This window comes from Micropterus dolomieu, linkage group LG01 (assembly GCF_021292245.1).
Source record: "Micropterus dolomieu isolate WLL.071019.BEF.003 ecotype Adirondacks linkage group LG01, ASM2129224v1, whole genome shotgun sequence".
NCBI classification, from domain to species: domain Eukaryota; kingdom Metazoa; phylum Chordata; class Actinopteri; order Centrarchiformes; family Centrarchidae; genus Micropterus; species Micropterus dolomieu.
The window spans coordinates 50,258,173-50,282,935 of record NC_060150.1 but is presented as its reverse complement, the minus strand read 5'-3'; the positions used below and the strand labels follow the sequence as shown (position 1 = coordinate 50,282,935).

The 24,763-nt window shown below is 41.8% G+C and overlaps 2 protein-coding genes across 6 annotated transcripts in view; both read right to left on the bottom strand.

The window, feature by feature from the left end:
• Positions 1-20,576, bottom strand: vps37c (VPS37C subunit of ESCRT-I). Of its 5 annotated transcripts, XM_046045835.1 has the most exons (6): positions 20,392-20,573; positions 19,773-20,003; positions 19,257-19,366; positions 12,904-13,075; positions 2,758-2,840; positions 1-1,582 (listed from the first exon to the last, which is right to left on the bottom strand). In XM_046045835.1, the coding sequence occupies exons 3-6, from the start codon at positions 19,347-19,349 to the stop codon at positions 857-859; spliced, it is 1,074 nt and encodes a 357-aa protein (XP_045901791.1). In that variant the 5' UTR covers positions 19,350-19,366; positions 19,773-20,003; positions 20,392-20,573; the 3' UTR covers positions 1-856. The 5 variants fall into 5 exon arrangements, with proteins under 5 accessions (XP_045901791.1, XP_045901800.1, XP_045901807.1 ...); XM_046045844.1 differs by lacking the exon at positions 19,773-20,003 and having other exon boundaries at positions 19,257-19,375; positions 20,392-20,576; XM_046045851.1 differs by lacking the exon at positions 19,773-20,003 and having other exon boundaries at positions 20,392-20,576.
• Positions 20,577-21,715: 1,139 nt separating this feature from the next.
• si:dkey-9i23.16 (uncharacterized protein LOC571915 homolog) overlaps positions 21,716-24,763 on the bottom strand; it is a 16,618-nt gene continuing 13,570 nt past the window's right edge. The window contains exon 7 of the mRNA XM_046045912.1: positions 21,716-21,776. The gene's annotated coding sequence lies outside the window, so the exon portion shown is untranslated. The remainder of the gene's footprint in view (positions 21,777-24,763) is intronic.

Here is a 24,763-nt window from a genome sequence, read left to right as displayed (position 1 = left end):
TTCATTTTACACTGGGACCTTTAATGTTGTATGTAAGGGAAAAAACAAAACACTGCCTTCGTCACAAGGTTCTTTGGATGAAGAAAATAAAAAGTGACTGGTTTCTGGAGTTACTGGTGGTTCTTCTGCCCTCTGTCCACAGGTGATTGTGCATAATAAAAGTCACCTGTCACGTTTATGTTTGCAGTAGGGAAGGGTCTGGAAGAGCTGAGCCCAAGAAAATACCTTCCAATGCAAGTCTCAATGCAGACTGTACAGAATACAGTGCAGACCTGCTCTGTATGAAGAGTGCGGACTTCTGTTATGAATTGGCGTTATATAACTTATTTGAATTGAATTGCTCAAGAAAAACAGTAGGAATTAGACATTAGACAAAAAGCTACTGGACACTGATGTAGTGTTACAAAGGCAGATTTTCTATGTATTTGTCATAAGGGGGTGCACTTGTATGTTTCTGATTGCCGAATAGCAACACACACACTCTTGAAATGGAAGAGGAGGAGGGAGGGAGTGTGTGAAGGGCCAGATAAAAGTGTTTTAACACTTAAACACAACGCAACAACCTGAGACTAGTGTGGGGGAGTTGGTGGGTCACGGGGTGACAGAGACAGGGAAAAGGAAAGAGAGAAAGAGAGAGATCAACAGACTGATATTTAGAGAAAGAGAGAAATAGTGCAACAAATATGTAAAGCGTCTTGAATCTGAGAGCATGGAAGAAATGAAGAGGGAGGGAAGAAAAGACAAGATGAGGAGAGGGAACTAGGGTAACAAAAGTGGAGTTTAAGGAGGGAGGGAGAAGGAAAGGGTGAGACAGCAAAGAAGGGAAGAATTGTGAAGAAGAAATCAGACAGAGGAGTCAGGAGTACGGCTGTGGAACACCATATCCTGGTCTGCAGATTGGTCTCCCTGTTGGCGACTGAGAATTGGAATAGGTGGGCCCGGCTGGGTAGCTGTAGCCGCCATAGCTGTAGGAGGCAGGATAGGGCACGGGGCCACTCTGGGGTTGGCTGGGGGTGTACTGGCCGAACGCTGAGCCCGGGTGTGGGGCAGGGAAGGAGGGCTGGGTTGGGTAAGGGCAGGCAGTCGAAGTTGGCGGCCCGAAAGCGGGCCTGGGACCAGAGTAGCTCCCTGCTGGGGTGAAAGATGAGCCAGAACCTGGGTACGGAGGGAACTGTGATGGGGGGTTGGCCGGGCCGGAGCCTGCTGTTACCATAGGGGCAGAGTTGGGGGGGGGAGCAGGGTATGGGCTGTAAGGAAGGCCGGAGGAGCCCCCTGAAGACGAGGAGGCCAGTTTCGAGGCGTTTTGGTAGCTGGAGGATTGAGGTTTGGAGTTAAGCTGCTGCTGATTTGTCGTGGTTGCTGTTGTCTGTTGATTCCATGGTGAGGACGTGGCTGCGGGATCCTGGCTGATGCCTGCTGATGATGTCATTGAGGTGGGATTGCCCTCGCTCCTCTGTCGCAGGATCTCCTGGAGTTTCTCTATCCGCACCCGTCTTTTGTGAGCAAGGGAGCGCAGGGAGAGGAAGCGGTCAAGGAAGGAGTCCAACAGCAGAGAACCCTCCAGAAACTCATCAGCTAGCGCCTGCAGACAGAGACAAACAATCGCTGACAATGAAGCTTACAGCTGAGCAGATCATATTACTGTAAGTACTACACTGCCTCTAAAGCAGCTTTTCAAAATATCTCCCTCCAAACACAACCTTCTCAGGTTGGCTACTGATGCTCTAATGGGCTGTTCACACATACAGAATCAAAGGCCGGGCCAGTGATAGGCTGCTTTTTGTTGTGAATGGGACCTGGTGTGGCAGCCCGAGCTACAGAGATGTGGATGTTGTTTTACTACTCTGTAAAATGGGGGGAAGATGGGGAACGCTTCTAGCACTAATACAGGATATCAGTCTTGCCCGCTTGTTATATCTGAACAGTTTTAACAGTGCATTTCGCGTAAAAAAAAAAATTAACAACATGAGTCATCATCAGAACACAACTGGACAGTCAATGTAAATATGTGTTCAACACAACACACTCACAGAGCTCCAGCTTTATGGAGGTGCCAGAGACTGCCTACACTTTGTATCTGTAAGTGTGAACTGAAGCAGCGTCAGGCTGCTTGTAAAGTAATTTAAAACCCTGTTGCACATCTACAGTCCTGTGAAGGGATCAGCTCAGCAGCTGGAGCTGATCTGAACCAGGTTCTGTTGTAGGCTGGAACATCATCTAGCCAAGACATTCTTCATCAATGAATTATACCTCTACGCTAGGTATGAAGGGTGAGATGAGATTTGGGCTTAAACGATTCAGCGATTAAATCGATAAAATCGATTCATAAGACGACATTAGACGTCCGGGCTATTTTTAGACAGCTATCAGACGTCTTTTTAAAGCAAAATTGCTTGCTGTGTGTGCTGTATATAGTAGTATGGATTAAACTAAGCTTCGTTGCAAATATCTGAATCACTGATTTTTAGTTCTCCAATTACTCAAGGAATCGTTTCAGCCCTAGAATTAAATAGCGGTGTCAAAGAGGCTGGGAATCTCTGACGTGCCATGCACTATATGACCATATAGGTGAATCTGCAAAACACATTGTAAGATAGTCATCAGTGGCCCTTTATCTTTTCCTGTTCAGTCACACAGATATACTAATCTTGAAAATACAAAATTGTGTGTGTGTGTGTGTGTGTGTGTGTGTGTGTGTGTGTGTGTGTGTGTGTGTGTGTGTGTGTGTGTGTGTGTCTCTCTCTCTATAGTTCTGACCTCTGACTCTGCCTCCGTTTTGCTGCCCTCTGTCTGTAGTCTGGAGAACAACGCCTCTGGAGACACCTGACCCACCATCCCATCTGAGGAGGGGGAGAGGACACAGAAAGAACACAGGAGAGAGAGAGAGAGCAAGAGAGAGCACACATTAGAACAGAGAAAGTCACCAGAACTACAACAGATGGGAGATGCATCCCATTGAGACCTTACATGCAGAATTCTGCAAAAACATCCTACATCCTAAAGTAGAGTTAAAATATCATCACATCTCATTCTCGTGTATCATCTCCTCTCGTGAGCTCAGTGTATGATCACACCCCTAATCTGAACCCTTATGTCCCCAATGCTTTTCAACACAAAGCGGTGGGGACCTTGCAGTACACAATTGCAAGTTACGTATGTAACATGTAAGCTTAATCAGACCCCTCTGACACTGTTTGTGTGTTTTTTGACTGTGTATCCTTCTGACTTTTATGTAGATATGTATTGTATATCAACAATAAACAGTTAAAAAGAGACAAAGTTCGCGTCAAGGTGTGAGGCGACCGCGTTGCAGATTCTGTAGCTGTCTGTTTCACAAACTCACTGTTTGTACAATTTTTAATCGTCTGGGATTTGACTGAAGTTGGTCGAACTAATTCTCTAGGAGGAGTTCGTTAAACTACGGAGTGTGTAAAAAATCCAAAAATGACCATAACATTCAAAATGGCTGACTTCCTGTTGTGTTTGGGGCATCACTCCAAGAGGCTTTTTGGTACGTCTGGACATGATACATGTGCCACAGAAATTTCATACATGTAGGTGAAACGTGCCATGGGGGCTGATCGTTAAAGGTCATTTCCTGAGATATCCAAATTGTCTGAATCTTTTCACAATATTATGTAGGACTGGGCGGTTTATCTGTATAATGAGGTATATCGATATACTTTCAAAAGAGATATAAAATTAGTAGGGCTGGGCACCTTAACATTAACAACGTTATTATCGCGTTAATGCATTGATTAATAAACTGACAATTATTTTATCTCACGTTAACGCAGTTTTTATTTTTATTATTATTTATTACACATACAGTCAAACCATGGGTCACAGGAGGGGTGTGATGTTGATCAGCCTGCAAATCACCCAAACAAGCAGTGGAGGGAGGCTTCGGCAGACTACGCTGGATGCAGTGTATGGGAGAAGTAGACAAACAAAAGCAAGACAAGCGAACAAATGCCAAAGCGTAGTGGATAGCTACACACTGCATTCTGATTAGTATTGGGGAAGCAGAGATGCTCACAAGTGAGCTAGAGTTCAAGTCAAGTCTCAAGTCCCTCGTGGTTATATTGAATGTTGTATCACCTGCTGCGTTCAAACCAGGCTGCTTATAAAACTGCTTAGCTTTAAGGGATTCTGTAACTGTAACCTGTTTTTCCACTTACAGAGCACAACCATGTAATGTGCAATGCAATTAATGACAATGCAATGCTTATTAACTACTGTAAATCAACACACCCCACAGACTCTTAAACCCAGTGTAATGTTAACTAAATAAAACTGTAACATTACATGATCAAAAATAAACTGTTTTTCACAGAGCACAACCATGTAGCCTAACGTGCAATCTGTCCACAACTAACGACAGCTTATAAACTACTGTAAGTGAACACATCCCCCAGACTCTCAAACCAGTGTAACGTTACTAAATAGGCGAGGGTGTGGACAGGCCCTAACAGATGCAATGGACAATTGTAGACATTGTGGCAACCGCTCCACAAAAGTTTTTAAATAACATTTTAAAGTAACTGAATGAGCATACTGTTTCGGCAGAAGGGTTGGGAATCTCTTGGCACCTCACAATTCGATTTGATTACAATTCAGAGGGCGGGTGATTTCTGCACAATAGAAATTTCACACCGACTGTCTGGGTGCTCCACTTCCGCAATTCTGAACGTTCAGCCATTTGTGTTCTGTGAACATTACGTTTTCAATCAACATTTAGATAATAGATTTTGACATTTGTAAATCAATTCAGAATCTTCCACGTCCACATCGCAATGCATCTAAGAAGAATCTATATCTATCTAATTGATAACGTATTGTTCACCATTCATCTGTGACAACATCTGAGCCTCTTCTTACATGATGTCATGTGGATGGCAACACATCTTCTCTCGAGCGATCTCTCGCCACCCTGAGAATGAGTTTCCTTGATGTAATTAAGTTGTGTTTTTATGCTAAACTGCAAAATGTTCAAAATTCATACTCATTGCTCATAAGGTGAAGAAACATTAATAAAAGTTTTTCCTGCGCAAAATGTGTGTCACTTTACTTAAAGCAAACAAATACACGTTATAAGTTCTTATAATTATTTTGCGTGGTATTATGTCCACCTGTAATATATTATACAGGGATGAACATTTTACTTAAAACAAAGACATGCTATAGAACATTATTATAAGCTATTATTCCATTTTGTATCACTAATTCTAAATTGTGACTAAAGTGTATTTATAAAGGAGGCAGAGTCTATGGTTATAATGTACTATGGAACATCACCACCGACAGTTTCACGGAACGCACCCGCTTGTCGCTACACCTTGTGCACAACCACTTCAGCTTGCTACTGAACATAGACTGTTTCTGCTGCTCCCTGATAAAAGAACACTTACATTTACATTAATATTTGATGACATTAATGTTTAAGTTGAGATTTACAAGAAATATTTTATTGCTACTGTGTAAAGGGAATCTGCTGGTACTGTTGTGAGTTAAGGATTCTGGTCTTGTTTTGGTTCCATGTCTTGTGCTCTACTGTTTTGCCCATGTTTGTTTTGTTGAAGCTGTTTAAGTCTGTTTTTGGTTCTGTGTTTGTCTGTGTAGCCTTTGTTTATTATTTTATTCATTCGCATGTTTAGGTTTACTTAGTATCCGTTTTGTCTCTTATCTTAGGTCTTAGTCCTGCATTTTAGTTCTTTGCCTCAGTTCTTAATCCAGTGCCTTAGTTCTTAGTTCTGTGCTTTAGTTCATGTTAGTGTTATTCCTGGTCTGTATTTCTGTGTTTCATTATTTGATCTTGTCTTGTTTAGGGTTTTGTAGCTAATGTTTATCTGGATTTCTTTACCTGTTTGAGTCCTTAGTCCTATGTCTCCATTTTTTAGTGAAGTCCTGTCTCCTGTTTGGTCCGGCCTCAGTCCATGCCCTGATTATTCCTTCCATGTTTTGTGTTTTTCATAGTAGATCTGTCCTGGTGTGTTCCCGTGTACTTTGCTTCCTGTTTTATTCTGAAGTTGTCTTTGTTTGCTGTCTGTGTTTAGCTTTGCTTCCTGTTCTGTTCTCCTTCAAGTGATCCACCTGTTTTATGTTCCCGCCCTGCTCGTTTGCCTCACTACTTAATGCCTTTGTTCTGTTCAGTCGGGGTGGGATCATTGTGGTTTTTTGCTTGTAGTTTGTGGATGCTCTGTAACCTGTATTTCTCTCTGACTCATGTTCCGGTCTGCCTGACCAGCTTGTGGTTATTGTTTCATCTTGCCTTCTTTGGATTTTACTTTTGGACTGTTTTTGGTTAATAAATCATTGGACTTTATCTGCTCAGCTCTGGTGTCCTGCGTTTGGGTCCTCAACTAGATAAACACTACAAAACTGTAACAGGTAAAAAGCACCTTATTTGTTTAAAGTGTTTGCAAACCACATGTTACTGCACTTGTGTGTATATAGCAGTACATTTATCGTTGTCCAGGACTAAAAATTAGACAATACCATTTATACCAATATAGTTTGATGTTGAGTTAATTATTATGTTTCCTTGAAGTCCTGCCAGTGTTTGCTCCTCTCACACCATCACCGTGCAGCCCCGCACCTCCCTCTGCGTCTGCTCACAAACTCTTAACAACATGGAGGGAGACCTTGGGCCGGTTGCACAAAAAACATATATTCTGATTTTTATTCACATATCCTGAGAAGAGTGTCCGCAACCAGGAAAATCCAATGGATACGCTAAACGATGATCAAAACAAGAAGGCTGACAAATTTATCGCTAGCTAGCAATCCACTCTAGTTTAAATCTATAGAGTACATAAAGTTATTCTCAGTTTTATTGGATTCCCTTTTTCTGCCCAGGTTAGGCAACACATTGTAGCATTTTTCAGAGAAACACAGAGTTATTACATTACAACTTGCAACAAGTTGGATATTTTTTAAGAGCGGACCACGTAAACTTTATATAACATAGCCTTCTACTTATGGAGAAAATCACCGGAGCAGACTTACAGGGAGAGAGAGAGCCGGAAAGAAGCGGGGCACGCTGACGTGTTTGCAGCAGAGGTACGTTAGGTCTGTGAGTGTTAAGAGAACTGAAGGAGGCGGATTCAATAAGTGAGTGTCTCTTAATTTAATTTAATTACATAAAGTGGAGAATGAAGTGTAATTAAAACGGTAAAATACATATTTTATACCGGTAGTCAGCCTTACAGTACCGGCATATGACGTTTTGGTCCATATCGGCCAACTCTAATGATGTACTGTTGATTTTGAAAGATCTCAACTCTCTGCAATCTTATTCTTTCTTCAATCTTATTTTAAAGGAAGTTGAAAGACTGCCACCCTGCTGAATGAACCCATTGTCCCAACTTTTATACATGTTTCATTGAATGTAGTTATTATAGCAGATTATGTGTAAAGTAAAATACACATGCTTATTCTCTCGTTTTCTTTGTTTACAGATGGCTGAGAGCAGCTTCTAGCAGCAAATATTTATAGATGCAGTTGTTTACGTGTATAGTTGTTGACACTGTAATCTAAGACATTTTTTTTAACATAATTCAATCAGGAAAAGGTATTATAGCCCACATACAAAACAGCTTTCAATAACGGTCTGTTCGAAGTGTAGTTTATACAGGAAAGGGGTCTACTTTCTAAATCATTTTCAAAATCAAACTATCTGCTTATAAATCGTCTCTTTTTCATGTTAATATCGGCATTGGGCCCCAAAAACCCATATTGGTGGGGCTCCAACACTCACAATAGCAAATCACTACAAAAATACCAAAAAGCAATACCACACAGGACAAAAGACATCACTTTGTGCTTTAGAAAATTGTGATGAGGATTTTTCATAATTTCTTGAGATTTTATAGACTAAACAATGAGTCGAATAATCGGCAGATTACATGATAATGAAAATAATCGTTTGTTGCTGCCCTAGATTTGGTTTTACTGGAAACGGCGTGTGTATCCCTGCTGGTGCTCTAGTCTCCGCTGATTTGCATATCTGACTAGCTTCCTGCAGGGTTTATTTCTATCCTCCAGTCAACATCAAGATGGACAACTTTAACTTTCCTATGAGATGACATTTAGGTGGTGCACTTCATTAGCTGCTCACGTTGTTAACTGATTGTCACTCAGCTCATTTGTCAGCCTGTTTGAACAAGCTTTGAATGAACTTTCCACTTCAGTCAAAAATGGTTATGTGTTTTTCACTAGGTAATAATGTCAATTGACCCTTAGCAACAGTGGCTTAGCAAAGTCCGACAAACTGTCAGACTTTTAGCACGGTGCTGCCACTGTCTATTACTGTACTTGAGAGAACATTGGGTGATCTGGGATCTTGAGATCTGAAGTGTAGCGATGGTAAGTTTGCTAAGACCAGCAGCGCATGATCTGTATTAGATGCTCGGGAATGACGCTGAAAGGTAGCTCAGATCCTGGAGGAGTGACCGAAGTAATGGATGGGAGAAATGCCTTACGAAAGAGTACTTTGGCAGAACTGCTGGTAGAACCGGAATCGAGTAGCTACTAGACCGGTCTCGGACGATCTGACATGGTTGAAGAAGTTGGATTAACTGAGAATGCGTTTGGAAGTTTGGAAAAGAAGCCAGTGCTTCCGCTAAGATGGACCCTCAGTGGAGTGTGTCTTGTAGCCACTGTGGGCATGTTGATGAAATAAGACAAGGTGACAAGATTGAATGATGTGTTGTGCTAGTTGTGACAGTGGTTGAGTTCTTCAAAGCTGGCCTGTAACCCGAGAGAGGGCTATGCTGTTGGTTGAAGAGTATCGGGGACCATACTGCTGTGATTAGTCTTCTTTGTAGAACCCCAAACAACTTGCAGAATATGTGGCAGCGACGTACGATTGGTATCTTGGGGTGTCACAGTTGTTCGTGATAGAAAAAGTTGAACCCAATCCCACTGGCGAAGATTGAGCCAAGGCGAGGAGGAACTGGAGATCGAATGCTGATTGCATGAGCTTTCAATCCAAATTACAGTGTGAAACGGATTGTCTCGAGAGTGAATCCTAGAAATCTAGGGTCATGGGAAGACCTGCTGTTTCTCTGCAGACCTTGGAACCCAAAGGTTGGAGAAAACAGGAGAGCCGGAAAGCAGGATGACACCGGGTACCACTTGGGGGGCATGTTGGTTGCGCTGTCAAGTGGGCTGATTACACCACTGAAGCAAGCTGTGTTTTGGAAGCAGTGCGGATGTGGATTTTTGGTAAAACCATGCCTCTGACTTGGGGACCCGATCTAGAATAATGGCCATGTTGTCTTTGATGTTCTCTCAACCAGGTGGATGATCCTTGAGGGATCTTTTGAAAACACATGATAAGAAGAACAAGATCTCATGTAGTCTATGATGCGTTTGAGTAGACTAGTGAGCTGAAGAACGGGAGATGAAAGAGCTAGGATGACGAGTAGATGATTAGCTGATGGCGGCGTAATAGGTTAAGAGGACATACCGAAATTAGAAATGGAAATAACTTGGTGCTGCTAGGGCTGTGGAGGAAAGCTGGTGCCAGTACCGGAGGTTCTAGTTGTAGTTGCTGGACTTGTAAGATTAGATGCTGGAGATCCTGGCATCCCAGTGCCAGAATCCCAGACTAGAGCGACCTGCAGAGATTGATGGATGTGGGCTGCAAGGGGTTTTTGCATCCCAGTGCCTACAATGACCCGTCTAAAGCTAACCCAAAACGGTTTCCAACAACAAATTGGATGGCTCTATGTAATGAACTGACTGACGCAGTCAGATTAGTGATGACTGGGAGTGAGCGGCATCCCGGTGCCAGAGCCCCTTCATTTTGAAACGATCGGTCACTCAAAACAACTTTAGTTTATAGAGGTGGTATTATGCTTTTTGGCTTTTCCCCTCTCCTTTATTGGGTTATATATCTTTTTTGTGCATGTAACAGGTTTACAAAGTCTAGCCCAAAGGGAGTTCCCATCTCCCACAGAAAGCTCTGCTCTGAACTGCTTGAAAACAGCTTACTTGTGACGTCACAATGAAAACGCGTCATAAAGCTTGCCAAGCAGCTAGCGGGTCAGGCACGCCCTCAAACCAAGCTAGTCTGAGCGGAGGCCCTTTGGCTCGACTCGCCTTTGTTTGGGTTTCCATTGTAGAAATGTTGTATCACCTCACCTCCATCCAGGTTCCAAGCCAGCTGAAGGATACTAAAATGTAACGTGAAAACACGACAGACTGCTGATTGGTCAGAGAGAATCACTATTCACTGCATCATCATTGCGTGCACCAGACAGAGGCCAGCAACAGAAAGTTTTATATTTTACAGTTTCGTATGTAATTTCATCACTAAATCCACTTCTGAGAAATTTTGAGGTGAGAAATCAGCTGTGTAGATTTCGAATATTGACAGTTTTACGAGAAGTGATGGCGGAACAAAAATGTGCTTGAATAATTTCCGAGTTGAGGAGCTCCGCAAGTGGCTGCGGGGGAAGCCTGTGCCGACCCACAGGAGGAGCGTGTGAGGCCGGCCAGCCGCCCGCTCACAGAGTCCTCTGCTCCCGCCGTCACACAGACCGCTGCAGCAACAACGGCAGAGGAAAACACAGCTGGTTTTCATACCGCTTATCTGTCTTTACATTCTGAGTAATGTAAAAACGTTTTAACTTAAAAAAGAGAAAGCTGTGTGGATTGCTGGTGTGTGTGTTTCGCATTGAACATTACGTTGCGGCAGTTGTGTGTGGCATCGCTATGACGACAAGCTACGTGCTATCTGCAATGGAAAACGGATATCGAAATTGAATCGAATTTTTCGGCAAGGCAGCATAGATTGTTAGAACACCGTCAACAGTTCAACGTTTAGTCCTAAAAGACGATGCAACTCCGACACTGTAAGATGTGGAACAATGATGTTGTGTGGTTTTGGACTTCTGAGTAGTTATACCATCTGCTAGGTTACGGTCGCAGTCTGAAGCGGCTTTGATTTGGATCACACTACCTTGTTTCTTACGACCCGCCCTTCTCTGCTTCTGATTGGCTAGTTGTCCTTACCTGGGAGCTGCGCATGTGCATCTCCCAACAAAGATTTTGTACAAGTAAGATGCATCACTCTGTAGCTCAAGAGCGGAGCGTACAACACATAGGGTAAAAAGAGGAGCCTGTTCTGGTACACCCCTTAAATAAGATTTTGAACCTGAAAATGAGCATAATACCACCTCTTTAAATTGACGTTGGCTTGAAACGACTGCTCAATCGAAACGACTGTTGGCTTGAAACGACTCTTCATTCAAAACGCTGTTCGCTCAAACCTACTGTTAGCTCCAAACTACTGTTAGCTCGAAAGACTTCGCTAGGAAACAAATGTTTACTTGAAAATGACTCAAGCCAAAATAGCTAGAAGACGACTGCTTGGAATAACTTGGAATGGCTGGAAAATAGCTAAGCTAGGAAATGACTGTTGGCTCAAGACAACTGTTAGCTTGAAGTTAGCTCAAAACAGCTGTAGCTCGAAGTTGGATCGAAACAGCTGTTAGCTCAAAAGGGCTTTTAGCTCGAAGTTAGCTTGAAATGACTGAGCTCGTAATGATTGAGAACTTGAAACAACTGTACTTAAGCCGTTAGTAATCTTGTGCGGTGAGGTTAGTGGTTGATGGGCGCGGACGGTGGGCACCCTGGTGCCTAATGCCCCTACTGAAATAGGCTGCTGGGGCTGCTGGAAGTATACAACTGGGGGCGCTAGCATCTCGGTGCTGGGGGCCCCTAATGAAGCCTGCTGCTGTGGTTGGTAGATGTAGATGGCTGGGGTGCTGGCATCCCAGTGCTGGGTACCTGAAGCTGCTGGAGCTGGATGGCGGGGTGCTGACGACTCGATGTTGTCCTGAGACTGCTAGTGCGGTCAACCGCAATGAGAGGTGGAGGCTTTGGAATTCTGGTGTTGGTTGACGTCCTGTTTTGCTTTGGTACTGACTTTTCTGCTATCTTGAGATGGAGGTAATATATGAACTGTCCTTTTAACAGTGGCGCTGACGTCACGGCGTGCGTAATGCGCCACCCTGAAAGGAGCTGGTGTTGACGGAACTGAATGCATGGCACACTGACATGATAGCTTGAAAGGTTTGCTGTATTGTCTGTTCTCTAAATCGGAATTATTTCATTTTTTTAACTGTTTTTTGAAGAGTGGCTATAGTTCGTGTCAAGATGTCCCAAATTTGTCCGATGGGGATAGCAATGTGCTGACAGTTCTCAAAAAGGTAAGTGGATGGAAGTAGCTTGTAATAATTCGTGTTATAGGAAGTTAGCGTAGCGTGCTCGACAAGATGTTGCTTGGTCTCGGTTCGTGTGAGGAATGCGAGAACGAACAAGAGGAAGTGTGTTGTGTGGGTATTTATGGAAATGCTGGGATTGACTTCATTGATGTGTGTTCCCGCTCCTGAAACTCTGCTGGTAGTGCCACTAAAAAGCAGAACAGTTATGTTATAATTCAGTAGGAAATTAGCTAGCGTTAGCTAACTAACTAATTACATTAGGAACAATCCACAGCCTATTTTTCTGGATTTATTTTAGGTTTTGGAAAGGGAATAAATCATACTTCTCATTTCAACCTCTCTGGGTAGCGACTGTAACAATTACAAGTGTCCCAGGAACAGCTTTTGACCATATCTTAGAAAAATCCGGCAAAAGAAAGCTAGAAAACACGTCTTTTGCATTAGAGTCAATGGAGCGCAGACATGATAGTGACGGACCTCAGTTAGGGCGAGGCTTAGCAAAGGGTCAATTGTCCTAACACTGATCACTCAGTATGAAGAAGAATTTCTATTCTTTCTTACTGCTGGAAAAAACTTGTTGTGACATTTTCTATGGTCTGGTCAAAGCAGCTCCACAGTTGGCCACAGTAATGAGTCAACCCTTCGTTCCCTTCTCCCTCCCTCCTACCTCTTAGGGAGCAGTGTTGTCTGTAAGTTTCTCTGACGTCCTCTAGCTGGGAATATCTCTCGACCAGCACCTCCTTTTGTGACTCCAGACGAGGCTTCATGTCCAGGTTTTGCTCAGCCAGACTGCGATTTGATGCCAGGGCCATCTCTCTTTCCAGTTGGATGTTCTGGATCTGAAGGGGAGAAAAACAGGCAAAGCTGATGTTAGCGGGGAATGTTTTTACCATTCCTAGTAGCTTGTTACTACATGTAGTGTAAAAGCGCTTTGAATGGTCGAAAAGACTAGAAAGGCGCTATACAAGTACGGAGCATTTAGTTACTTATTTCACCATTTTAATTGTACTTCATTCTCCACCTTATTTTACTATACTCACTAATTGAATCTGGTGAGGGACAGAGAGGAGCAAGCGCTGTCAGGATTTTACAGAATAATGTAATAATTAACTCTACATCAAACTATCGGTATAAACTGTATTGTCAAATTTTAGATCTCTTTTGAAATTATAGTGGTATATCTTATAATACAGATATACCGGAGCGCCCTAAGTTAAACAGACAATTTATAAATATGCACTTCCCCATGTTGCCCAGGGCACAGTGACATCTAGCTAGCCAACAGTGGATCCTCTGCTCTGAGCATCCCAGCAGGAAAACAAAATGTAGGTGTTGCTATCCTGATCCACATGACGTTAAAAGGAGCGGCATTCGGTAAATCGTTTAAAAATAATAGATGTTAATATTTTACAATGCAACAAAAGAGAAAAACATAAATAGTGGTATTTTATCATTCACTATGGCATTTTATTTTATATGAAAAATATGTGATTTCACATCATCTTGTATATTCACCATCTCTCTGAACAAATAGCTGTAAAAGCTAGAGCAGATAATAAATAACCATCACCCAAAGATCAGTCTACTGGGGAGGAACTACAACCATTTGGGGGAAGTAATTAGTTGTTGGTTATGTTGCTCTCCACAGTGATTTACATTTATGGCACAGCATGTTTTGGGCATCACCCACTAAAACCCTGTTGATATGACCTCAGAATCATTATAGATACGATTGTTCGTGTTTGTCTTTTGTGTCTTCATTTTAGAGCTTTTGACATTTATCTGTATTGACATTAATATAAAAAAAATAAGCAACATGAGAAACCTCCCTTCTGAGGTGCATTATATATGCACATTAAAATCCAAAAACAAATATCTCCTCATGAGCTTAAAAGGACTAGTTTGCATCACTAATTTGCTTTACTAACCTCAGATCATCCAGTCACCTCCTTTTCATCTGAAAACTGAAAATAATTTAGGATGTACCTGTCTGCAGGCTACAGGACAGAGCTGTAGGCTACACCAGTTTAGTTTAGAAGTGTGATGTTCTCAACATTGGACAAGTAGTAATAATTACAGCTATTCTATAATTACAGCTTTCTATAATTGAGCTATGTTACATTAATTCATTTATCTGACGCTTTTATCCAAAGCGACTTACAATTGCTATACATGTCAGAGGTCACACGCCTCTGGAGCAACTAGGTGGATGTGTCACAGTGGGGGATTGAACCTTTTGATTGATTGGTCTCTCACACCAAAGGCTTGAGAAGCTAACACACCCCGTAACAGACACCGCACATTTACTCCTAGAATATATTTTACTCCACTCCCGTTCACCGTCACTAGCTGTCTTTCCATCAACGTTTTTTAATGCGCATTTTGAAGTATCGCATTAGAAACGGTCGATGGAAACAGTAAAATTCGAAATAAAAACCACCTTAATTTCGCAAAAACCTTTTTACTCTCGCTTGAGGTGGTTTTTGCCTTTGTCGAAAAAGATTACATGCGCTAAATGGGAGATGGAAACACTTTTCCGAATAAGTTCTGACGTAGCGAACTTGTAACTCACGACTGATCAGTTGTTTATGCTGTCGCCGTCTTGCACGGTTGTGCAGATTTCTGCACGCCTGCCGAGAATTGCATGCACATGCTGGTAACGCTCATTTGTTCTGATAAAAGGTGGATGCAAATCTCGGTAGGTAGCCTTCATCATCTGTTCTGCCTAAATATGCATTCACCTCTTAAAGGTCCTTTTCAGATACTTTGCTCTGCATATTGATGAAACGGGTTATCATCGCATATTCTTTGCAACATTTCAAAAGTACACATGACAATTGGATGGAAACAAGGCTACTTTCTGCCACTCAGACAATGAAACACTCGCTACCTACCTCCCGATTCGGAGTTACACTGCTCTTATCACAGCACCTGTCTCGTAGATGTTCTGTGAAGAATGAGGAGGGGAAGCGAGCCAAGCGATGAGTGTTACCGTGTGTGAGTGAAAATTAGTAGCACATTCGCTACGCTCAACAATGTCTGATGTTTTATGTTTGATATGCCGTGTATTTTTGAATAATGTTGATATTTATATTGTATGCATTTGTATTTATTTGTATTTGGGGACTGTAGATGTAAATTAGCCTAAGGCTAACTCAGGTGTAATGCATCAAATGTTTACATTTATGTTATTAATTGCACATGGTCCCTTCTAAATAAAAATCAATCAATCAATTGATATATTGTGGGAAAATAGCGGCGGTCACAATTTAGCAGTGGCGCACCGCCGCTCTTAAATGCATATGGGGGAAACACTGGAGTCACATGACACCGGGGAGGGAGTATGGCTAATTGGGCCCAATTTGGACACTCTCACTTAGGGGTGTACGAGGGTTGGACAATTAATTGAAAAGTAATCGAAACTGAAATTCAGAGTCTCTAAAGCCTAGTTCACACTACACGATTTTTAGCCCAATTTGCCGGTGAGCTCGGTGACCATCAGGCTGTGAACAGGTGTAAATCAGCAATCGATTGGTGGCCGGCAGTTGTTATGTGTGAACTACTCAATGATGCATCAAAATATGGCGTGTATTTTTGGTCATAAGTTGTGAGCGTGTAAAACATGCTCACGAGAAAATTATGTTACTCCACCCACGCAAAAATTTTCCTTCCCGCGCGCACAATAAAGTACTTGCGCACAAATTCAACAACCAAGAGTTGTACAGGTAGCTGTGAGCGAGCACCTGGAATGCTGTCAAAGGATAACTCTGCTTGCACAGTGGAATCCCGTTCGCGCAGCGTGGGCTTGTGCACTAGATTTCTGGAGTCTACATGACTTGAGAATTTTGGGGCGGAAACCAAGGAGGGCACTGACCCTCTTATGATTGGTCACTTTCAACGTGATCACAACCAGAGCCCTTAAATAAGAAAGTTAAGACCCTCCCATTGACTTCTGTATGAACTGTGGAATGCGGAAGTGATGCGTGTCACAGCCGATTTCCAAACACTGAATAGTTCTGAAAACATCGTGATTTATCATTGTCAACTCTTTTGGGGAACACCGCAAGCAAGATATAGGTATTGTTATTTAATTAAGTTTCTTAAAGAAACTGATTTAGATTTAAATTCTGTTTTGTTTATTTATTTTACTGCTTAATCTCTCGTTCCTCACTCCAGTCCAGTTGGTGGCGGTAATGCACCATTAAACTGGTTTGCCCACCACTAATAAACACAAAAGAAGAAGTTCCAGCGCTGTATCCCATTCATTTTTGTCAAAACAGCTCCCTGACGCATCGCTGACACATCGCAGATGCCAGCCAGATATCTAGCATGCCAAATATCTGGAGAAGTCGATCGACTTGACATCCAGCCAATGAGAGCAGGGGCCTTTACCATGAAGCAGGATTTGAGCTTATCCAGGTAACTTCGGGGTTAACCCTGGGTTTTCAGTACCACGACGCTGGTTCACTTACCGGGGTAGATCGCCATGGTAACTTGGTGTGGTGAAACGCTGAAACAGAGAAACGCTTGTAGGCTAAAGCAATATCCTACAGAGACTGATTAAAAGCCTTAGGCTATTGTTGCCTACATGTTTTTACAGTAGGCTGAGCCTACTTACTGCTTTGAAATGTGTTTAATATCCTATTTTTTATTTGCTCCCAGTCCGTTTCACACAGCTTGTGGCAGCTGTTAAAATAAATGGGTTTAATTTTTCTTATGCGAGGCTGAATATTATGAGCATGACTGTAGTCATGTTCTGACCCACCTTTTGCGATGTGGGCACAGGTAATGAGGTGAGTTTTCAGTAGCTTAAATGTTGTTCAGTCTTTCAGCCACTATCTGAGCACATTTTATGGCATGAATGGAGTTTTCGTTTCATTGCTTTATGAAGTTAATTTAGAACAATGTTTAGAACACTTTTGAGCGTGTTAAATAAATTAATCTCATTTTTGAAGTGACAAGATTTTTTTTTAAAGTGAGGTGGAAGACCTATTCAGTGCCCGAGTCTTTTAATGTGGAAACGCTGCCACATAGCCAAGCTGAAAGAATAAGGCTGATATTTTCATTCAACTCATGAGAACACAACTCAACGCATTATTATAGACTACGCCTGTTCATTTAGGCATTCACACTGTCTGCAATTTTCTCCCTGCATGTGTCAGCTGTCGGCCTATGTCATATTTCAGTAGTGTTACAGTTTGCTCGTTTGTAAAATATGAAACTGATGCCAGTGGACTTGTTCATGTCTGCGATTGGTTATCTGCTGCTAGCACCGCCTCTTTTATGTGAACATGCTCACGGCTGGATTGGGAAAACCTTGGGTTGCGTTACCGAGTTGATAACCAGCTTCGTGGTTCCACTTATCCCGACTGCGATTGTTAGGGTTAGTTAGGGCAGATAACTGAAATATGTCCAAGGTATGTTGAACTTGCTTCGTGGTACAGGCCCCTGGCAGCTGGCAGAGCAGGCAGCTACTTTTCTCCCGTCACAAGACGGCAAGTCGTGTAGTCTGCACGAGCCTTAACCAACGTAATTTCCCCACGTCGGTTAATTCAGTTATTTAATCCTGGTAATATTGTGTGTGTTCATTTACTTTCTCCTTGAAACACAGCGTGTGTAGTCAGGTGACTCCGCTCTGTCCAGTCCTGCTCAGCCTTCAGACCAGAGTCTGAAGCACAGGGAGATGTTAGCTAGCGCTAACCGCCGTCACTTTGCAGCAGTTGTGGAAACAAACAGATTTTATTAACGGACACACTGTGACCTACACTGTAAATTTACTGCCAGACTGACAACTTATTACTTGCCCGCTTTCAGCGCCACTTTCTGACGTTCGTTCTCTCTCATTTGCTCATCTACTCACTCGCTACGCACACACATTGCTCTGCAGTTAAAAGACCTAACTCCGCTGCTCTGATAACAGCACCTTTCACGTAGAGGTCCTTTGAGGAAAGAGGAGAGGAAGCTTGCAAAGCGTGATTTACTGTGCTCACACAGTGTGCGGGTGAAAATAATTTGTTCCGCATTGTTATTAAATTATTCAGTGAAATTTTAGTAGCAGCGGGTATAATTCAGCAGAGGCGATGCGCCGAACATAGGGGAATCATGTCTGTAATGTGCATGCGGGCTAAAAAAAAAAAAAAAAAAAACAACATTCAAAAAAAAATAATGATTCAATAATCGTACTCGAGGTGAAATGTTCAATTAATCGTGATTTTGATTTTTTGTGAAATCCTCCAGCCCTAGGGTGGACTCACTTCTGTTGCCAGCGGTTTAGACATTACAAACTGTTATACAAGCTGTACACTCACTACTTTACACTGTAGCGAAGTGTCATTTCTTCAGTGTTGTCACATGAAAAGATATAATCAAATATTTATAAAATGTGAGATACTGTGTATATAAAACAGCATCTGCAGTTTTTATGCAGCTAGGCATTGATAAAAATTCTAAATATAGACAGCTGGTTTTGATATTATCAAACAGCGTTTCAGGCTCATTATGGTCAATGCCATGGCACTGGTATCAACGAGTGGCAAAGAGGCATAATGAAAAACAGTGGGGAATAACTTTTTAGGCGGGGCAGTGATGTACTATCCTCTCATCTAGCTGTTAGACGTTGTTGTCTCTCCGTGGAGAGCGAGCTCGTAGGGCTAGCAAATTAAACTGCTTTTCAACAGGAATTGATATTATGCTACTGGTAAGCTATATAGTACATATTATGAAATTATAGTAAATGTAGTCACATCATGTCATTGTCATCCCAAAATGACATCATCAGATGTCATTTTGGGGCTTTAAACTAGAAACTAATAGCATATTTCACTAGCAATTTGTGTCATTTGATTTTTTCTGACAGTGACAGGCTCAACCAACCAAACATCTTGCAAGGTTTACAGACTTCAAAATCAAATCCCTAACTTCTCACAAACCCTTTTATCTAAAAGCTCAGGCTCTCTGAAAGCCACAAAATGCTGCCTTTCAAAAATGGAAGCTAAATGGAAAGTGAAGCGTCATTTTTACCTCGTCAGACTCCAGAGCCATAGACTCCACCCTCTCTGGGCTGTCCAGGAGCTCCTGTAGCTCTGATTGGCTCAGGTCCTGGAGCTTCTCCATTTGATTTGCCAGGACGGCTGTCCGTCATACAGGAACCAGGAAATAATAGTTAAAAACAATGTTTGAGAACTTTTGTACTTTATTGTTATTAATCTTGAGTAGATTATCAGTCACCGACTTATCAAGCCATTGTTTACAACTCAAGACCAACAAACCATGTAACCTGCAGCCACTCCCTTTATAAAATAAACACCATGTTCATAGTAAGGTTATATGACAACGGTGGGCATTTTAAAAAAAAAAAAAACAGAAGTGATAGTAACACATTTAGAATGCAATATTTTGTACACACTAATTGTTAGCTAGCATATTAAAGTAATACTATCGAGGACTGTAACTTAGGCCACAAAACAGAACAAGCTGTCCAGGCGAACACTGGTCACAGTGAAGCAAGAAAACAGGAGAAAATGACCTGGTACTTACACGATGCTAGCAAACCAAACTCAGCCTGACACTGACTGGCGGTGACATCCAACACCACCTATTTCTTTCCACTGACAGGTGACGTGACACGTCCTCAGGATCTCCGACCTGTCCTGGCAGAACCCAGCTAAATGAGAGGATACCGAGTCGTTTTCGACGCACTGTGCCTGCTGAGCTAGCTAGCTACTCGACCGACGTCCAATCCAACCCGATGGTTCCGCGTTGAGCAATCTAAACACAACAAGAGTCGGTATGATCGCAATGTCAGGCACTTAGCCACAGCCAACTTCCAGGGAAGCCCAGCGATTAGGCGATCAAAAACGCAGCGTAGAATGACACCGCCCGGTTCAGATGAACACTGTCAAACGTCTCTGTATTCCGAGAATGCTTACTTTACCAAGCAGACGACGGCAGTCGACAAAATATGTTGGATACTGACTGGATTTTCTCTAAAAATAGGAAAGTTTCACTCCACACTGACAGAAACCGCCGCCATTTCAGGGACCATCCACGTTCCGTTGTTTGGGGGGTGATCGGACAAAATTTAAATGTTCTAAAACAGCACTGGTGAACTTTAAAGAACCCCCGATTCATGGTTCTAAACGTTTTGAATACTTACTGTTCCCGACACATTTAGGTGCTATTATTTTAACTGAGCCAGTTTTCCCTCTGGTGTCCCCAGATCGCAGTATAATGGTGGGGTCCTGTGCTCAGCTGATGTAAGGGAAACCCCTATGTGACGGTCATATTCCATCTACTGCTGCCAGTGTGCTACCAACATTTCTGTCAGGCAGAATCTCTGTCCCTGTTCTGCTGGAGGAGCTGCACGCCACTGCTGTCTTTAGAAACGAGGATCGCTGTGTCTGGAGACTTTGAATTACACTTAAACTAAACACACAAAACAATACGATATTCCACCAAATGGGTGCCATTTGGCTGTTGTCACCCTTCCAAAATAAACTTCACTTTTGATGTTTTTTCAACAATGAATCTAATAACACACACATTAAACTATTTAAAATATGTAATGGCCACTCTCAGGCGAATTTATTTAAACTTTGCAAGGTTTGTAAGCGGAAGATGGCTGCATTTCTCTCTAAAACTTATGTGTCATTTTGAAACCATGTTTAAAAGCAAGTCAAATAATTCCTTTGTTTTTCCCTAAAGAAAGTGTTTATTTTAAATAAATTGTTGGTTACATGTTCAAAAAAATGAATATTTGTGACAAAAAATTTACTTTATATGCATGCAAGTTGTATTTTTCTAAACAAATGCATCACTTTTTAGTTTTAAAGGAGACAGAAACCTCAGGTTCATCAATGTTTTTATCATGTAATTTATTAAACAACTGGATAAATGACTGGCCAATCATAATAGAAAAAATGGTAGTTTATCTTATTTTTTTATGAAATATACCAAATGCAAAGAAATGCATGGTACCAATGGATGCATAAGGTCATCTAGTTTCATATGATAATAGTATCTTCACTCTGGATTTTGAATAGAGCCCATGAAAAATATGAAAGATCCCCCCTGGGCACGGTCCTAAGGAGGTGAAGAGAGTGTATTTGAGTAACTGGACTGAAAGTAACAGGACTGAGTTTTTAGCATAGAATTAGCAAATACATGAAATATATTGACATGGCGTCCATTCTAATAGCACAAGGACACTGAGCACCTTCTAGTGATTCACCACAAATTTGTATTTTTAAAATAAACAATGAAGTCTAAGTGGTGGTGCGGTTAGCACTGTCGCCTCACAACAAGAAGGTCGTGGGTTCGAACCCGTCCTGGCTTTTCTGTGTGGAGTTTGCATGTTCTGTCCGGGTGTTATGGCTTGCTCCCACTGTCCAAAGTCATGCGGGCTAATTGGTGACCCTAAATTGTTCTTGGGTGTGAGCGTGACTGGTTGTTTGTCTATGTGTGGTCCTGCAATGGATTGGCAACCTGTCCAGGGTGTACCCCCGCCTTTCGCCAGATGTCAGCTGGGATTGGCTCCAGCCCCTGTATGCAGGATAAGCAGTTGACGATGGATTAAGTCTAAAAAATTATCTAACACCTTTTGAGCAGTTTCCCATTACTGTTAAACATACAAAATGGGCAATAACATTTGGACAACTCTAAAGTCCAGAAGACACACTTCCATTCCAAGCAATAAAACCCAGAAGGCAAGAATCCAGCTAGCATGAATGATGCTGTTATTGATATTAGCAGGTATAGTTTGATATGCTACTAGTAGTAGCACAAGCAGCAGTCATGGTTTTTGTAGACTATTAGAACTTGTCCTAGGCTCTCTAAATGTAGTTTTAGAGTATCAGGACTTAAAGCAAGGAAAGTATCTGTGCCTGAAATATGTTAGGGGTTTAAGAAAGGGGGTTCACGATTATGTTTTTTTTAAGCTACGGTAAGCATCATTGGAGAACTAGCAACAGCAACTACAATTGAAAGTGTCCATATGACACGGTTGTCTGTTTGTATCCTAGTCCAAGCACAACTTTCAGAGCCGTAAAGAATATCCAATAGACCAACGCTCAGTCCCCTGTTGGTCTCTAAACATAACAGGCCTACTGATGTCAAAGGATTGCCAAATGAGTCCAAAGGATTGAGGCGATGATATGAAAACAAAACAACCTATTCATAACAGCGCTTTTTCATAGTAGCTGACACATCGCTGAGCCACGGTGTGAACAAAGTTTTTTTATTAATAAAAGTATGTAGGTAGTGTAGGGTTCCTTATGGGAGTATACCACATGCCACAGTAAAAATACACAAGAATATTTTCCATAATAAAGAAATACTTTCATATATTTTTTAATTCTAGCACAGTGCCAGAGAACGTTAAGCCCCGGAGGTTTTTAGCCCATAACAAGAACAGAAATTCTGGTAGAAGACACAGCAAACGTGTTAAATGTCAGCAGGCTTGTATGCTGTGTCTTTGTTCTCAGCATCCTGTACAGATGCCCTAGTGAGAAAAAAATGCACAAAGCACACCACTGGACTTTTTTCAGGGTTCTTATTCAGGGTTTTTAATTCTATGAAAGAATGTAAAATGTTTACTTTTCCTTAGTTGTATGGAGTTTCAATGCCTATTTTAGGCAGTTGTTTGGTTCTATGTGCACTGTATGGTTACTGCTATTGGCAAGTGTTTCCAGCAGGCAGCATATTTTAAAGCAGCTGTACAAAGTCAGAGTGTGTGTGCAGATGTGCAGCATCAGATGGCAAAAACACAGTTACAGATTAGCTTGTGAAGAAAGTCAAATATCTAGCAGCTGAAGAGCCAGAGACCAAACCAGAGCTTAAAGACTGGACTGAATGCTATTGTTGCTTTGAATCAGTTGAAAATGTAAACAGGTATTTTTTGCTTATTTTTTGCTCTTATGCGTAGGGATTTGGAAGTTCTACGGTTGGGAAAATGTAGTTCCAAAGGAAATAACTGTCTGATGGCAAGGTAAACTTGAACTGATATAAATTTTTTCTGGTGGGCCTTCTTTCAGGTGTCTAAAATACATTAGCTGCTGACTCTGTCCACAGCAGTAGGTTGCTTAGCTTATGTGTCGGTAAAATTCTCTGCTTCTCCAAACTGGGACACACTGACCACCATCTACTGCAGGTAATAACACTGACTGTGTCGCTTTTAGTACGGTGATGGACACAGAAACTTAGCTTAGTGTGAAAACAGGAAGAAGGTTTAGCGTTTAATTCATACACAAACAGAGTAAAGTAAAAACTAGAATGTGTGCTTTTAGTAGGAGTTAACATGTTAACTGAGCTTTAGAGGTGAAGTTTGCTGCTTCCAGTCTTCTGCACTGGGTTGCACCAACTATGTGTAAGTTCAAAATTAGCCTAGTTTGAACGTAATTTCTAACTTAAGTCGGAGTTTACGTGCTACTAACGTTTTAAGGGTTGCACCAGCTGAAATACGTCCAACGTAGACATAAGTTACAACTTAAATCTTACACCTAGTCCTTAATAGGTGTAAAGTCCTCCATAAAATAGTCAAGTGGTTGTCATGGTGCATCGTTTTCAAGGGGGGGGGGGGGGGGGGGGGGGGGGGGGGGGGGGGGGGAGTGACTGGGATCAGGAGGAGCAAATTATACCAGGCTCTTCTGCTTAACTGAGCGCACACAGCCTGGATGACAGCTCATTTCAGTTAATGAAGCAAAATGCAGATCACAGACTGGTTAAAATGAAGGTATGAATTGAAAATGTAGCGAAATTAAGAGTAGATTACATTCCAAAGAAAATATTGGATTAAAGAGTAAAAATATAAATAATAAAGGAACGTGAAAAGGCAATGACTTATTTTTATTTATTTATTTTTGCAAATTTGCGTAAAGTTACTTGTAACAAGTTACTCCCCACCCTGCTGCAGGTGCCCTCACTGTTGTCTTCAGGTAGGCTGTAATAACAGCAGCACAGAAGAAAAGTCTGTAATATTGAGGCACTTAGCTGCCTTCAGCAAACTCGTATTTTTTCTCCCGTAACTTTTCAGCATCTCCTTTGCGTTGCGTCGGATGTTTTCTATAGGCCTAACTTACACGTTTTTGTCCGCGTTTCAACCGTTTAATTATGTCTGATGTGGAGTGATTGATTGACTAGCCACTCATAGTAAACCTTCTCGCCTAGCCAACTCCAAAATCACCAGAGAAAAGTGTGTGTGTGTGTGTGTGTGGGGAGGGGGGCTCAAACATAGATTTTGAAATACGAGGGGCATAATAGTATATATAAGTTATAATGTTACAATTTCATATGCCTGTTACACTTTCGTTACACTACGTTCGTTTCGGGCTCCGTTAAATTACGTGTATGTTGTAGTTAACGGTTTTACCACTCGATGTCTCTGAGACTAGCCGTAGATTAAGGTTTCATAGTTATCACCTAATCATAATTATTTCCTTGTATAGGTCCCTCTTTGTTGGTTTGTTGCTATTTTTAGCCGTTAGCCTTTTCAGTATTGCAAACGTTGAAAAAGAGAGAGAGACAAACAGATG

Coding starts and splice junctions, on each gene's coding strand:
- vps37c (XM_046045844.1), bottom strand. CDS start 19,349: ATGGAGAAGCTCCAGGACCTGAGCCAATCAGAGCTACAGGAGCTCCTG. Junction 13,076..19,256: donor TGGCTCTGGAGTCTGACGAG/GTAAAAATGACG, acceptor TCTCCCCTTCAG/ATCCAGAACATCCAACTGGA. Junction 1,583..2,757: donor AAACGGAGGCAGAGTCAGAG/GTCAGAACTATA, acceptor CTCTGTCTGCAG/GCGCTAGCTGATGAGTTTCT.